A 17,723-nucleotide genomic window follows, 5' to 3' on the forward strand; every position below is an offset into this window, starting at 1 on the left:
CCGACCACAAAAAAGGTATCACTGAAAGGTGCTTTTCTTTGGTGCAAATAGACAGCAGAGCGGCCATGATTAACAGCATGGCAGCGATAACGAAACTAACCTAGCAGCTTGAAAATTGCAAAGATATAATAACAAATAAACAAAGCATGTGTCATCAATGTAAAAGACAGTACTATCAAAATAAACAAAAATATAACTAAATTGTGGATAATAATTGACTTACCCTCATATTAATATGTTAATTTTCTGCTCTCAAACTTTTTCTTATCACTTGCAAGTATATCAATATAATTAGAGTACAGTGGAATTTGTGAGCTGAAATTTACAGGTAATTCACATAATATATGCAAGCAGGAACATTTCAAGTTACTTGATTATTTTGGTGATTCTATTGTTAATAGCAGCATGGTGCTGTACGTCTCCTTTTCCTAAATCCGTGTTATTCAGAGTAATGTTATGAGTGTTGTTATACTCATCTAATTTATTACACACTATTTACTGAATATTTCAGAAAAAATTGATAATATTGTCACTGGGCAGAAATTTCCTATCTCACTCGCTGCCCCTTTTCTGGAGAGGTCCAGCTTCTGAATATTTCAGTCTGCTGGGAGAGCAACTCTCATCAAATAATTATTTTATTATTTGTCAGTGTTGGAGTGCAATATTATGACAACCTGCCCTTATTTATTTTGTTGGAACTTCATCTCAGCCCACATATTTAAAATTTTCATGATGGCATACATGAATAAATTTAAGTTCTCCTAATCTGTGTTGCACTATGTGGGTCAATGCATATGAAGTGGTCCAATAAAAATTAAATTGGTTGCTTGACCATTTTTAAATATTTTAATTTTTTCATATGTGGTTATCCTATAATTTAGAAGTTCAAAACAGTTTTTAAAAAAATTTTACATTTCACCTTTGCTGAATGGTGACCATTTTTGTTTGTAAGCGTGCGATGATGTTTCAGTTAGCATAAATTTGAATATCTCTGCACTGGGTTAAGTTACACCATTGCAATTGACATGATTGTTTTTAGAAAAGTGTCCTCTACAACATTGTCTAGTACACAAAATACCCTAAATTCAAAAATAACCAGTCAAAATTACCTCCAAAGTTTCTTATCCAAATTTTCAAAAACTCACTTTTTAGGCCCAAAAATAACAAACAAGGAGTGATTTATGAGAGTCTATTTTTTCCTATACTTAGATATCATAAACTACTAGCCTCATATAGAGCAAGAACACTTACAAATGTTTCCTTAATTTTTTATAAATTTTTGAAATTTGAAAATTTCCAAATTTTGTAAAGTTTGGGGTTAGTTATCTCAGGTGGGACTGAATATAAAAATATGATTTTTGCACAGTTTGTACATCTTTATGATAGCAATGTACTGTAAAAATTTCAACATTGATATCTGACGGTGAACAAAGATATGAATTTTTGAAAATGAGGAGATAATTCACATTACTCTGCAACTGATCTTATGGCTGTTGCCTGTTCATGTGTGATACTGGCGGGATATAATTATTGAAGTAAGATACTGAATTATATACAAAAAGTGGAAACATCACTGAAATTAACATGTTGCAATTTAGGTTATGAGTAGATAAGTCATCTGTTTTATTTGAAATTATAATTTTCCCTTGAATTATTCACAGATCTGTCTGAAGTTTGTAACAGTTTGCCATTCAATTCCCAATTTAGGGTTTAAATGGGAATTTTTCTCACCACCTACTTCACTGTTGACAATCCACCACACAGATTTTGATTTGTTTATACCATTTGAGTTGAATTTACATTTACCATTTATTTGCATGTTTAACAACACTGTCAGATATTTTCGTGCATTTGTTTACATACATGAGAAGCTCTCCGTCATGGTTGTTCTTTACTTCCATGTGCAGTTTTCTTTCGAATGTTAGAGATCTTGATGCCTTTAGTTATACAAAAGTTTGTTGTACTTGGTTTGTCATGTACTTTGATGAAAGGGAAACATCTCATGAATTCTGATACAGAAGCATTGTAATTAGTGTTTACTGAATGTTGATTGCTGAATATTGGGGAAGCTTCATTCTCTTTTGAGACAAATATGTAACACCCTTTTCACTGTCTAGATTTTATCTAAATTTGTCACTGAGAAAAAAATGGCTGAATGTTCATATATTCACCAATCTAAAATTAACTTTTCTGTAGCGGCATAATTGAAACTGCTTAGAATATTACCTGTACATGTTGCAGTAGATGCTGTTATTGTGGTATATGTACTGAAGTTTAGTATTAGGCTAGTTGCAGATAATGAGGCCTTCAGGAAAATGCCAAATTTGTTATCAGCTCTTATACCTTCGTAGAAGTAAGCACAAATAATGACATCTTTATGCAGGGTTTCTGTCAGCAAGCTACTCAGCAAAGTTCCAGATTAGTGTGGAAATGTGCATGTGACTGAATAACAGGGGTACAGTGTATGCTAATAATTAGCATATGATATATGCTAATAATTATTAGATCATATTCCAAAGGTTCTTTGCAGCAGCATTCATGTTATAATTCCTCATTTAAGCAGTTAAAAGTTTTAATATTAATCATCTAATTTTTCTCAGGTTTGTTCTCAATTATGGTCTGACGTCAGCTGTAATTATCACATTTTACATTGTCAAAAATTAAAGGTGCAAATGTGTTTCTCAGCAACATGGTGAAGTAGGTTACTCTGTTATGTTGCTGACTGATTGCTTTTCAGAGTGATGAGCCTGGCATTAATCCAGTGATCAAAGTATGGAATTTGGACAAAACAGACAAGCAGGGCCATCCAACATGTGTGCGAATTTCTCGTGCAATACCAAACAACAAGCCAGAAAATGTTACTGCACTGTGTGTTCATGAAAATTTGAATTTGATGGCTGTTGGCTTCAATGATGGATCTGTAATACTTTACAGAGGTAAATACTGAGAGATATATTTTTTCTTATAATAAGGAAACAATGAATATGTGATCAGAAAAAATTTAAGTATGGCTAGAGAATATTGTGTGATTATTCTAGTTTATTATCTTTTGCCACAGACATTCTATAAATAATTGGCAAGTTTTTTTTATTACTTTTCCTCCAGCTGTAACTTTTTCTGCCGAAACACAGTCATCATCTTGAGCTTTCCTTATCATTAAATTTCAAGTAGTGCTATGTCTTATCTGGTGTTAATTCTGAAATGTTATATTTTCATTATTAACTGCCTATGTTGTTTCATCTCTTGAACATAAGACAAGCAATAATACAATTAAAACTATTAACTAATGTCAGGACTGAGTATAGTCACGAAATGCTTTATACAGCAGGACAGCGCTCTGCTATTCAGAATCTAAAATTTGAACTCCAGTTTCTTTATTGACCTATAGAGGCACACATTGTACGATACACTATAGTATAATTTATGCAAAGTGGTTACAGGTACTAGCAGAGTTCAACTGATAACAGTGAGCCTCGATCATGCTGTGAAAGACAATTGGATTAAACAGATCAAGTGATAAGTCTTCTGGGCCTGTCATCCACATTCCTGTCTGGTGGTAATAGCACATCCCTCCTTCTTTCATATGCACTTCATCATTGGACTGATTGACAGTACATTACAAGATTACAAGCACATTTTCCATGTTCATTGTCAATATGCTTAATAATTTGTGTTGGGACTGTGGTAGATAATCCTGACTCCACAATTGCTCCAACATCACTCTCTCTGGGCAACGCGCTGTAATTCGCCAATTTACACCACTGTCTCGCATGATTCTGAATATTAACAAATTATTGAGTGTGGACACCAGCAAACACAATGCCTGTACTCTTTTATATTTATTATTACACATTGATTTATAGCTACAGAATTATGCATCCGTCTGTAATAACAATAGTCACTTTCAGGCCATGTTATCGTGTTTATACAGGCCATAGTTTAACACCTATATGTTAATTATATTCAGTATCACTTGCATCGGTAGGTCATAACTTTAAAAAATTCTAAGTAAGTGTCAGATCAAGTGTGCACGGCATCCAGCCAGTCACATTTGACAAACCAGTTTATTACTTGTACTTGACAGCTGCTCAGCTGGTACATTCAAAATCATTCTAGTGGGAAAATTTCTATCGATAGAACTGTGAGTACTGAAGTGTTCCATGTTGTGTATGCCAGTTAGCTTGTAAAAAAATTTTCAGCCACATTTGTTTATTGATTCTTGTGTTTGCCTTAATTTGTATGGCAATCCACTGGCAGAAAGCCATGACCAGTGCAGCTTCTTCTATACTAGCTGAAATGTCATTCGAGAAAAAACAGTTTCTCTGAAATGTTGTCCACTTGCTCTTCTTAAGAGATGTCTATTGTATCTTGTGTTTACATTTCAGAACACTTCAGGTACAGATCATTTACAGTCTTTTATATGGACAAAGATTGTCTTTACACATCCACCAATACACTTGTAGATCTAGTTACTGGATGTGGACTTCATTTTATTGTGATGTTATCACTATTGTCACAATCGTCTAGATAAGAGTGTGTCAGTTGTCGTTTGTGTCTGCGTGTATTTTGCACTTAACTACCAGTCGTGTATGTAGTGAAGCTTGTAAGCCTTGTGATTGAGAACAGGTCACTGTGGAATACACAAGGGACATAACTACTTCAACTTACAAAGGAAACTGTAGTTGAAAGTTGCAGAGGACATGAATGTAGAAGCTAAGTGGAAATGCTAATTATAACTAGCAAAAAACGTAATACTGTGTGATTTGATTGATTGGATATGCGATGTGCAGTGTACATTGTGTAAGACTATTTAAAAAATTCTGGGAACTGTATTTGAAAACAAATTTGAGAAGAACTTAAATATATGCTAAAATCCCATATTGACTAGGTCTGCTAGATCACCTTAGTGCAGTGTGGTGGCAGAAACAGTACAGATCTTGGAAAAAGCACACATTGCAATATTTTTTTATTGAATCTTCTGCTCTTTTTGTATGTCAGTGACAGATTGCAAGCAGTCCATTAGGTAAGACTGTTTAAAAATTCTAGAAACAGTATTTAAAATAAGAATTGAGAAGAATATCTTCAACCATACATTCACCTTGTAAAACTAGTATGCTCTAAAGTACTCAAATTGCTTTCATTCATGCATTTCCCCTGCACAAAAGAATATCATGGAATCGTATTGGATGGAATACGCTGCACGACACCACAGTTCTCACTGACGCGTATCTTCAACTGTATTTATTGGCACGTAAATCCAGCTGTATGGAGTGTAGCCATGTATGGAAGTGAAACATGGACGATAAATAGTTTAGACAAGAAGAGGATAGAAGCTTTTGAAATGTTGTGCTACAGAAGAATGCTGAAGATTAGATGGGTAGATCACATAACTAATGGGGAGGTATTGAACAGAACTGGAGAGAAGAGAAATTTGTGACACAAGTTGACTAGAAGAAGGGATTGGTTGGTAGGGCGTATTCGGAGGCATCAAGAGATCACCAATTTAGTATTGGAGGGCAGTGTGGTGGATAAAAATCGCAGAGGAAGACCAAACAGAGACTAAACAGATTCAGAAGGATGTAGGTTGCAGTAGGTACTGGTAGATGAAGAACCTTGCACAGGATAGAGTAGCATGGAGAGCTGCATCAAACCAGTCTCTGGACTGAAGTCCACAACAACAACAAATCCAGCTGCTGATTCTTCCCCCCTTTTTCAATTATGTTGTTGTGTAGCAGGGCATATACATTCATGCATAATGTCAACATTATCAGGCTTACCCATTTCAACACTTTTTCGCAGCAGTTATTATTTAATGGTAATTATTCCAGTCATGTTCTATTACTTGTTGAGTCTTGGAAAGACACCTGTTGGAAGTAGTTTGTATTGGTCCAAGTGTTGACACTGGGAATGGTCTTATCAGGTAAGTCTTCAATTCAGTTGCCTCACGACTGACTGGCCTCTAGCTGTGTTGCATGGGAGTCCACTGCTGTGAATGACCTTCATCAGTTGGCCATAGTCTTACAATCATAAGGACAACTTGTTAGATGAATATGGTCCCAGTGGACATCGAGGCTAAGAACACTGTGGAGATTTCACAGCCCAAAAATTCTGGGTTGACAAAGAAAATCTCAACAAATTCAGCGACCTTTTAGAATCAGTGCTGTTAGAATATAATATGCCAGTGAAAGGCGAGAGGATGTCCATCATTGGTGGGACTTGCTCTCAATAACCATCTTCCTGCTTGAGTCATTTGTACTAAACTGCAAAGGCACACTGTTTGTGTGACACATAAGGAAAGCAATCAAGCTTAAAAGTGACTTCTGTAGTGGATTTCTAACAGGATCTGACGTCCGTATGGCAGACTCAGGCTATATAAACAGAGAAGCATATTTTTGCGTGGGTAAACTATTTTTATTTTATTTTATTTTTTAATTAAAGCCAGTGGGACGTGGAGTTAATAGCCACACTGATGCAATATTGATCATTGTTCTTGATTGTCATATTGAACATGAGTTGCGACTCTGTGCCTTTCAACTCCAGCCTTATGACAAGGCAGTATTCAAGCCTATGAACACATAAGCAGTGTGCCATCAGTGAGTGTTCAACCATCCACACTAGCTGTCAGTGAAAATGCACTTTGGGTCTCTCTTGAAAGAAGGCTGGATATATTATGCTACAGTCCTAAATGCCATAGGAGTTTCCAGAGGGACGAGAATCTTCCCTTGAGACTGACTGGCAATTTTTTGAGTGAAGTTGATTTCTGGAACAGCAGTAGTGACTAGCTTCATCAGCCAACTATAGAAGGTGAAAATAGAGAGGAGTCACATGCAGTAAGAAGCGTACCGGTACTGTTGTCTAAGAACATGAGCTGAAGCAGGGCAGAAATATTTGCAATTCGTAAAAGAATACAAAACATTGAGATTGAGAAAGGATTGTCTTTTTCTCCTAAGTCTTCTGAAGTGAAAAAAAAGCCTTGATTGAACAAATCTGGATCCAGATGTGTGTGGATTTTGTGGCAGGTCCTCCGTTGAACACAATAGCAGTCGATTTTGGGTCTGGATAGCAAAAAATGTGATACATGGTACCATGAATACTATGGACAGGAAAAGAAAAAACTTAGTTTTTGGTAAACATGCTTAATATTCACTTCATCCCAAGCAGGAAACTCTTGATAGTCACTTTACGCAGTGTATTGGGATGATGTGGATGATGCAATACTAAAGTTGGAGTCACCAATGATGGCGGCTGAATTTAGGATCATTTTGCGCACCTATGCCACACATTCTCAGACATCCAATGAGCATTCAGTAGTGTTCTGAGTACTGTGTTGGTAATGTGTTTGTATTAAACGTGATAGAGTGTTATTTACTCAGTTTTTATTCAATTTGTTGTGAGTCGTCATGGCTGATGGTGCTGGTAAGCAACAAATTCTATGCAAGCTAGTGAGACACTTAATTTGTATAAAGCACAAAGCACATGTATGAGCGTACCACAACTCTCACCTGGAACCGACAACAATGAAGTCCCTGTCTGTTTCTTGACCTGCACGAACCACCATCCTTTGTGGAGCCGATTACAGTCGGAGGCAACTTTAGTGTATGGAGTATAGACTGGGATGTCTATAGATCCGCTGTGGGGGGGGGTGTTTACTAACAAACAGTCATGTAAAATACTTTTGAACGCATTTTCTGAAGGCTGGCTTGATCAGCTAGCTTGGTAGACCTCCTGTAGTGGAAATATCTTAGACCTTGTAGCTACAAATACCCCGGACCTTATCAACAATGTCAATATAAAAATGGGAATTTGCAGTCATGATGTCATAATCAGTCAAGAGAGCTAGGAGAGTGTTTCTGCTAGGTAGAGCAGATAAGCAGTTGTTAGCATCTCACATAGTGAACTGACTTCACTTAGTTCAAGTAAGATGGGTGTAGAGGAATTATGGGCAAAGTTTAAGCAGATTGTAAATTTTGGTCTGGAGAGTTATGTGCCTAGTAAGTGGATAAAGGATGGAAAAAACCCACCATGGTTTAATAACGAAATTTGGAAGATGCTGAGGAAGCAAAGGCTGTTGCACTCTTGATTTGAAAGAGAACACACAAATGATGGTAAGCGAAGGTTAGTAAGATCCTTGCATCTGTGAAAAGATCTATGCGTGAAGCATACAACAACTACCACTGTCACACCTTAGCAAAAGACCTGGCAGAGAACCCAAGAAAATTATGGGCCTATGTAAAATCAATAAGTGGGTCTAAGGCTTCCATTCGGCCCCACAGCAAAACGAAAACCAAAGTTTTAAATTTCACATTCAAGAAATCATTCACACAAGAGAATCATGCAAACGTACTGTCGTTTGACCTTGCGACAGACTCCCATATGGACAACAGTGTAATAAGCATCCCTGGCGTAGAGAAACAACTGAAAGATGGTAGGTCTGGATGGAATCCCAGTTAGGTTTCACAAAGAGTACTCTACGGCACTGGCCCCTTACCTAGCCTGCATTTATCATGAGTCTTTCGCCCAGCACAAAGTCCCAACTGACTTGGACCTGCAAAATTACAGGCCGATATCCTTATTTTTGGTTTGGTGTAGAATCCTTGAACATATTCTCAGTTCAACTATATTAAACTTTCTTGAGACTGAATAGCTTATTTCTGAGAATCATCATGGCTTTAGGAAGCATAACTTGTGCAAAACTCAGCTTGCCCTTTTCTCATATGATATACTGTGAACTATGGATGAAGGGCAGCAGGCAGATCCCATATTTTGACATGGTGCTCCATTGCAGGCTGTTAACGAAGGTTCAAGCATATGGAATAAATTCACAGGTATGTGAGTGATTCCAAGGCTTCATAAGTAATAGAAGAGGTTCTAGGCACTTCAGTCCGGAACCGCGCTACTGCTACGGTTGCAGGTTCAAATCCTGCCGTGGGCATGGATGTGTGTGATGTCCTTAGGTTAGTTAGGTTTAAGTAGTTCTAAGTTCTAGGAGACTGATGACCTCAGATGTTAAGTCCCCTAGTGCTCAGAGCCATTTGAACCATTTGAAGTAATAGAACCCAGTATGTTTTCCTTGATGGCGAGTGTTCATCAGAGACAAGGGTATCGTCAGGAGTGCCACAGGGGAGTGTGATAGGACTTTGTTATTCTCTATATACATAAATGATTTGGTAGACAGATTGTGCAGCAATCTGTGGTTTTTTGCTACTGATGTTTTGGTGTACGGTAAAGTGTCGAAGTTGTGTCTGTGTAAGAAGATACAAGACAACTTAGACAAAATTTCTAGTTGGTGTGATGAATGGCAGCTAGCTGAAAATGTGGAAAAATATGAGCTAATGCTGATTAGGAGGAAGAACAAACCTGTAATGTTTGGCTCCAGTATTACTAGTGTCCTGCTTGATGCAGTTAAATTATTTAAATATCGGGTGTAATGTTGCTAAGTGGTATAAAAAGGAACAAGGATATGAGAACTGTGACAGGGAATGTGAATGGTCAACTTCGGTTTATTGGGAGAATTTTAGGAAAGAGTGGTTCATCTGTAGAGGAGACTGCATTTAGGACACTAGTGTGACCTGTTCTTGAGTGCTGCTCAAGTGTTTGGGATCCATACCAGGTCAGGTGGCAGCACAACATTGAAGCAATTCAGAGGCAGGCTGTTAGGTGTGTTACTGGTACGTTCAGACAGACACGTAAGTGTTACAGAGATGCTTCAGGAAATTTTTTAAGACTATTATATCCTATACAGTTCCTTTAATGTTTAATAAAATTCAAACAATTTAATTCTTAGTTCAGTTTTGTCGTTTCTGAGTCCATTTTTTGTTTATCTTCTTGATTATTGTGTTAAGAATAAATTTATTGTTCATCTCTGCAAATTTTATTAATGTATTGCCTCTTTATCATATCTAGAGTCTTTCTACTTAAGAATCATTCTTTAGTTTTCTTCTACTTTTACATTAAAACCCTAGTTATCATGTTATAGTGGAGTTTTCTGTCATTTATCAGAGTCGGTGTATCTTAACAGCGATTGTCTACAACCTCTTTGGGATGTGAGCATGTTAGTAGATAGGTCTCAATGTTTCCCTGTGTGTTGTATATGTGTCAACTATGCCGTGGCTGTGTTTGTCGACACGTCTGCCATAACGATCAACTGCCACTGATATAACCTGCCAGTCCTCTATTGTAGGCAAGTTTATATATTGATAAATGGGAGTGTTTATTAATGACTGCACTGGTGTATTGTCAGAGACAACAAAACTTACAAACTATCTGGTTACTGTAACTACATTTATTAGAACCCTCAAATGGAATGTAGAACTCTGATATAATGGAATATAAATAGCTCTTCCTGCAAAAGTTAACTTCCAATAATTAAGTCTTCCACCTGACGTATATACTAGTCTAAGAGTTCATCTTAGAAGTCTGTATTTACCAACTTATCTTCCGAGATGACTTCCTTCAGGACCACTGTTCTGGCAGCAATACTGCCCATTGATTTCTGTAGACAGTATCTGATTCTCTTACTAGCTTGAACTCCTACAGTTGACTAATTGTGTCCCAGTGTAGCTGGTTATTTTGTTACACAGATGAGTACACTTAGACTGCATGATTGGATGCTACCGGACAGGTTTATGAGCTGCATGCTCATTAGGTCTCCTCATAATGTGATGTCTTCCGGTTGCTGATTTGCATCTGCGGAAGGCATGGAAAAGTAGTTCCAACGACCATAGTGTCCTCTTGAGGCGGCCTTGCCTGTCAGCCTTCCCAAATGGCTGCTCCTGCAACCGGTAATACTGGGTTGTGCAGAGGAATGTCGTCCGATGGGTGCCGAAGGGCATAATACTATGAAATTAACCGCAAACAATTGATCCAAAACATTATGTCCCTGATCAGAACAAGATGGAACACTGCTTCATGCGAGAATGTAAATAAGCAGAGCAGAGGTGAATGGGAAATCACTCTAGCAATGATGTGGGCTGCAAATGGAGAAATACACTGGTCTAAGCAACTTTGGCAAAGGACAAATTGTCATGACCCAGCACCTGAGAACAAGTGTCTCAGAAATTGCAGTGGCAGAAGTGGCATGCTTACTATTGTGAGCATCTATAGAAAATGGCTGAAGGATGGTGAAACAGAATAGACAACAAGGTGCTGGACATACATTCTTCATGGATTTTGGAGGCTTGCCCACTCTGTAAAACAGGATAGTTGGTGATCTGAGGCATACCTGACAACAGGTGCAGGCAACTGTTGCAGCCACATGTGTTTTGGACCACACTGTTCAGTGCACATTGTTGAACATGCAGCTTTGCAACACACAACCCCTATATGTTTCTGTGGGGACCCAGTGACACTGTCAGTAATGGTTGCAGTGGGCCTAGGGCCATTGAGATTGGACTGCGTATCAACTGAAACATATTTCCTGGCCAGATGAATCACATTCCTGTTTAGAGAAGTTTGATGGTAGTGTCCAGTTATGTCATCATCCATCTGAAGGACTGCTGAAAACGAGCACAGTGCCGTGGTCGCAGGCCTGTGTGGGCATTATTATGCTATGGAGTACATTCACCTGGGCTTCCTTGGGACCTGTAATAGTAATCTATGGCACCATTGCGACCGTCAACTGCACGAATATTATTTCAGCCCACCAGCATCACTTCATGTTTCACATCTTCCCTAATGGTGATCGCAACTTCTAGCAGGATAATAAGTATCCATGTCATAAGGCCAGAATCATGCTACAGTAATTTGAAGAGCATGATAGTGAATGTACTTTGACATCTGGAACAACAAATTTGCCTATCTGAATTCGATGTAGCGTGTCTGTGACACTATCAGGCAGTAACTTCATTCTGACAAACCACTGGCCCATATTTATAGAAATTGCATGACCTGTGACATCTGGTGCCAATCCCTCCAGAAACGTACCAAGGATTTGTTGGATCCATACCACACAAAATTCTTGCTGTATTATGTACCAAAGGTAGACCAATATGCAATTAAGCAGCTTGTCATAATAATTTGCTCATCAATGCATGCCAATTATGTTTGGCCTTTAGGCTGTAGTCACACGTCTCATAAAGGTACTATGTTCCATTATATATATATTTAACTCCTCTTCCAATTGAAATATCCTATCTGCAGTAAATGAAGCAGGCAAAAGGGAATACAAACGTCTCAAAAATGAGATCGACAGGAAGTGGACAGGAAGTGCAAAATGGCTAAGCAGGGATGGCTAGAGGACAAATGTAAGGATGTAGAGGCTTATCTCACTAGGGGTAAGATAGATACTGCCTACAGGAAAATTAAAGAGACCTTTGGAGAAAAGAGAGCCACTTGTATGAATATCAAGAGCTCAGATTGAAACCCAGTTCTAAGCAAAGAAGGGAAAGCAGAAAGGTGGAAGGAGTATATAGAGGGTCTATATAAGGGCGATGTACTTGAGGACAATATTATGGAAATGGAAGAGGGTGTAGATGAAGATGAAATGGGAGATACGATACTGCGTGAAGAGTTTGACAGAGCACTGAAAGACCTGAATCGAAACAAGGCCTCGAGAGTAGACAACATTCCATTGGTACTACTGACGGCCTTGGGAGAGCCAGCCCTGACAAAACTCTACCGTCTGGTGAGCAAGACGTATGAGACAGGCGAAATACCCTCAGACTTCAAGAAGAATATAATAATTCCAATCCCAAAGAAAGCAGGTGTTGACAGATGTGAAAATTACTGAACTATCAGTTTAATAAGTCACAGCTGCAAAATACTAACGCGAATTCTTTACAGACGAATGGAAAAACTAGTAGAAGCCAACCTTGGTGAAGATCAGTTTGGATTCCGCAGAAATGTTGGAACACGTGAGGCAATACTGACCCTACGACTTATCTTAGAAAATAGATTAAGGAAAGGCAAACCTACATTTCTAGCATTTGTGGACTTAGAGAAAGCTTTTGACAATGTTGACTGGAATACTCTCTTTCAAATTCTGAAGGTGGCAGGGGTAAAACACAGGGAGCGAAAGGCTGTTTACAATTTGTACAGAAACCACATGGCAGTTATAAGAGTCGAGGGACATGTAAGGGAAGCAGCGGTTGGGAAGGGAGTGAGACAGGGTTGTAGCCTATCCCCGATGTTATTCAATCTGTATATTGAGCAAGCAATAAAGGAAACAAAAGAAAAATTTGGAGTAGGTATTAAAGTCCATGGAGAAGAAATAAAAATGTTGAGGTTCGCCGATGACATTGTAATTCTGTCAGAGACAGCAAAGGACTTGGAAGAGCAGTTGAACGGAATGGACAGTGTCTTGAAAGGAGGATATAAGATGAACATCAACAAAAGCAAAATGAGGATAATGGAATGTAGTCGAATTAAGTCAGGTGATGCTGAGGGAATTAGATTAGGAAATGAGACACTTAAAGAAGTAAAAGAGTTTTGCTATTTGGGGAGCAAAATAACTGAAGATGGTCAAAGTAGGGAGAATATAAAATGTAGACTGGCAATGGCAAGGAAAGCGTTTCTGAAGAAGAGAAATTTGCTAACATCGAGTATAGATTTAAGAGTCAGGAAGTCGTTTCTGAGAGTATTTGTATGGAGTGTAGCCATGTATGGAAGTGAAACATGAACGATAAATAGTTTGGACAAAAAGAGAATAGAAGCTTTCAAAATGTGGTGGTACAGAAGAATCCTGAAGATTAGATGGATAGGTCACATAACTAATGAGGAGGTTTTGAATAGAATTGGGGAGAAGAGGAGTTTGTGGCACAACTTGACAAGAAGAAGGGACCGGTTGGTAGGACATGTTCAGAGGCATCAAGGGATCACAAATTTAGCATTGGAGGGCAGCGTGGAGGGTAAAAATTGTAGAGGGAGACCAAGAGATGAATACACTAAGCAGATTCAGAAGGATGTAGGTTGCAGTAAGTACTGAGAGATGAAGCAGCTTGCACAGGATAGAGTAGCATGGAGAGCTGCATCAAACCAGTCTCAGGACTGAAGACAACAACAACAACAATAATCTTTGGATCCTAAAGTTATGCAATTTTTTGTTCTCAAAGAAATGGTTGTAGAAGCAGTTATGTTTCTAGGATATTTGTTTTGTCTCTTTCATCAAATTTTGCGTAGAAAAGATGTAACTGGATGATCTGCATAGCCTGAAACCATTGCTTGAATTACCTCAGTCCATTATTCCCAATCTTATTTCACTCAGGTCAGAATAGTGACGTCCCTGGAGTGTGCACATCCCAGTAAGGCTTCTTACAATCCCACCTGCAGTACACTGGCTTGCCAGAGACCTAAGAGTTTGACAGTGCATATGAACCGTGTTGAACTTTTGCAGACCTATACTCACAACAGTCTTAGCCCTGGCCCTACTGTTGTCAAATCTCAGTGTATATATATGATGTTCTCTTGCTGATAATGTGCAGTTGACTCTTCACGCTGATATTATCATTTAGCAGCTGTTCATTCTTTGTTTGACCCATAATGCATGTGGTTGGTCTTAGAGTTTCCTCACTCTCTGATGTGTGAGTTAGTAAGCAGCCGATCCATATTTGCTCACTATGCACTGAAGTGACAAAAGTCTTGGGATAGCGATGTACACATATACAGATAACATTAGTACCACATGCACATTACATGAAAGGACAGTGTGTTGGTGGAGCTGTCATTTGTTCTCATGTGAAAAGATTTCCGACATGATTATTCTGCAAGATGGGAATTAACAGACTTTGAATACGGAGTAATAGCTGGAACTAAAAGTATGGGACATTCCATTTCAGAAATTGTTAGGGAATTCAATATTTTGATATCCACAGTGCCAAAAGTGTGCCTAGAATACCAAATTTCAAGGTTACCTCTCACCATGGACAGTGCAGTCGCTTATGGCCTTTAATTAATGACTGAGAGCAGCAGTGTTTGCATAGAGTTGTCAGTTCTAATAGACAAACAACACTGCAGAAAATAACCACAGAAATCAATGTGGAATGTACGATGTTAACGGGCTGTGGCAGCAGAAGACTGATGTGAGTGCTTTTCCTAAGAGCACAATATCACGTGCAACACCTCTTCTGGGATCGTGACCATATTGGTGTGACCCAAGACAACTGGAAAACCGTGGCCTGGTCAGATGAGTCCCACTTTCAGTTGGTAAGAACTGATGGTGGGGTTTGAATGTGGGGCAGACCCCACAAAGCCACGATCCCAAGTTGTCAACGAGGAACTGTGCAAGCTGGTGGTAGCTCTATAATGGTGTGGGGTTGTATTTACATGGAATTGACTGCGTCCTCTGTTCCAACTGAACTGACCATTGATTGGAAATGGTTATGTTTGACGTCTTGGAGACCATTTGCAGCCATTCATAGACTTCAGTTCCCTAACATGTCATCGGGCCACAGTTGTTTGTGAGTGGTTTGAAGAACATTCTGGACAGTTTGATCAAATGATTTGCTCTCCACCCAGATTTCATGACATGAATCTGATCGAACAATTATGGGACATAATTGAGGGGTCAGCTCATGCAAAAATAAAGAAAAAGACATTCCGTAGTGTTATGCCCTTTGGCGCCCATCGGACGACATCCCTCTGCACAGTCCAGTTTTACTGGTTGCAGAACCAGCAGCTACAGCTGTCTGGGAAGGCTGACAGCTAAGGCTGCCTCAAGAGGACACTATGGTCATTGGAACTACTTTTCCATGCCTTCCGCAGATGCCAATCAGCAATCAGAAGACATCACATTAAGAGGAGAGCCAATGAGCAAGCAGCTCATCAACCTGACCGGCATGCAGTCTAAGTGTACTCATCTGTGTGACAAAATAACCAGCTCCACTGGATACAATCAGTCAACTGTAGGAGTTCAAGCTAATAAATGAATCAGACACTGTCTACAGAAGTCAATGGGCAGTATTGCTGCCAGTACAGTGGACCTGAAGGAAGTCATCTTGATAGATAAGTTGGTAAATACAGACTTCTTAGATGAACTCTTAGACTTGTATGTACGTCAGGTGGCAGACTTAGTTATTGGAAGTTAACTTTTGCAGGAAGAGCTTTTCATATTCCATTATATCAGAGTTCTACATTCCATTTGAGGGTTCTAATAATTCCAGTTACAGTAACTAGATAGTTTGTATGTTTAGTTGTCTCTGACAATAAACTGGTGCAGTCATTAATAAACACTCCCATTTATCAATATATAACCTTGCCTACAATAGAGGACTGGCAGTTAATATCAGTGGCAGTTGGTCATTATGGCAGACGTGTCGAAAAACGCAGCCATGGCATAGTTGACACATATACAACACATAGGAAACATAGAGACCTATCTACTAACATGATCACATCCCAAAGAAATGGTACACAATCCCTAGTAAGATACTTTTGCAGTTGTAGATGGCTGTAGAGGGAACATGGCTTAGTATTTCTGCATGGGACTTCCAGTGATTTGTTGAGTCCATGACTTTTGTCACTTCAGTGTAAAGCTACCTCAAGATTGTCACCTTATGGTTATGGTTTAAATGTGTGGATTTGACACTTAGATGCGCCCTGATTTGTTTCCTTTATTGACACTAAGGTGTAGTTAAGGCCCTTCCTGCAAGCACTTAGGTGCAGTCAACTTTTGCCCATGTATGACATTTTTAATGACCAAATAACTTCTCTGCATGACTGTAATTGAAGAAGTGATGTTTTAGGGAAACCATGACTACTGTTGGTATAAAGAAAGAAATACTGTCTGGATCACTTACAAGATTTATTATTTTGATGGCCTTTTTGGCCTTATAAATAGACAACCTTTCGATCTATATCATTTTATTTTCCAAAAACTTGTGGAACCTAGCTTTACAATTCCAAATACTGTGTTTATCATCTCACTGTTTTTACCGTATCTCGTGACAGTTTTACAACTATTGCATCACAGCATGTGACCCAAAATTTACTAATTTCTAACAAAATTGGAGTATTATAGTTCACAGAAATCTATGTTAACTGCAATTTCTTCCTACCTGAACAACGAAATAGACATTACCCCTTAGTAAAAATTGGTTTGGATATTCCATAGGGCTCTGTACTTCGGTCCTTATTTTTCATTGTGTGTGTAAATGACCTGCCCCATTGTGTACCCCAGTCTGTAAATTGTTATGCTGATGGTACAACTTTACTCCACATCATGACATTCCAACTCTCGATAAGATTACACAAGAAACTGTTGACATTGTTGTAAATTGGTCTGCAGCCAATAAATTTGTTTGCAATCCAGACAAAACCCAAAAGCTTATGTTAGGACTGTCTAAGAACTTAGAAAATAAATGTGTCAGAGTCTTAGCAATACATGTTGACACCAAGCTCAATTAGGAGAGCCACATCAACCAAGTTTGTAAAAAGATTTCATTAGTGTCCTACCTCATTTGGAAACTAAGAGATATGGTCAGTAATAAGTATCTCCATATGACATATTCACCCTCTTTCAGGCTGTGAATCTTTATATTGTGAGTCTGCGCTCTGTGTCAAGAACAGCATTAGAGAATATTTTATCAGGAAACAATTCACAAACATGACACTAGAAATGAGACAAACATTTAAATTCAAAGGCACAGTCTACCAGTGACAGGGAACTCCCATAAAGTGAATGTCCTCAAAATCTTTAATGAGTTTCCTCTTGCTATTTGATCCTTGCCATTTAAAAAATTCAAAATAAATATAATATTATACAGTTCTATGATACGGACAATGTCGATACT

General features: G+C 38.5%; 1 protein-coding gene across 1 annotated transcript in view; it reads left to right on the forward strand.

The window, feature by feature from the left end:
* The window catches only part of LOC126162660 (vacuolar protein sorting-associated protein 11 homolog), a 202,161-nt gene that overhangs the window by 44,654 nt on the left and 139,784 nt on the right, over nucleotides 1–17,723 (forward strand). Inside the window, exon 4 of the mRNA XM_049919301.1 lies at nucleotides 2,738–2,936. Coding sequence (XP_049775258.1) covers nucleotides 2,738–2,936 — 199 coding nt within the window. The remainder of the gene's footprint in view (nucleotides 1–2,737; nucleotides 2,937–17,723) is intronic.

This window comes from Schistocerca cancellata, chromosome 2 (assembly GCF_023864275.1).
Source record: "Schistocerca cancellata isolate TAMUIC-IGC-003103 chromosome 2, iqSchCanc2.1, whole genome shotgun sequence".
In the NCBI taxonomy this organism is placed as follows: domain Eukaryota; kingdom Metazoa; phylum Arthropoda; class Insecta; order Orthoptera; family Acrididae; genus Schistocerca; species Schistocerca cancellata.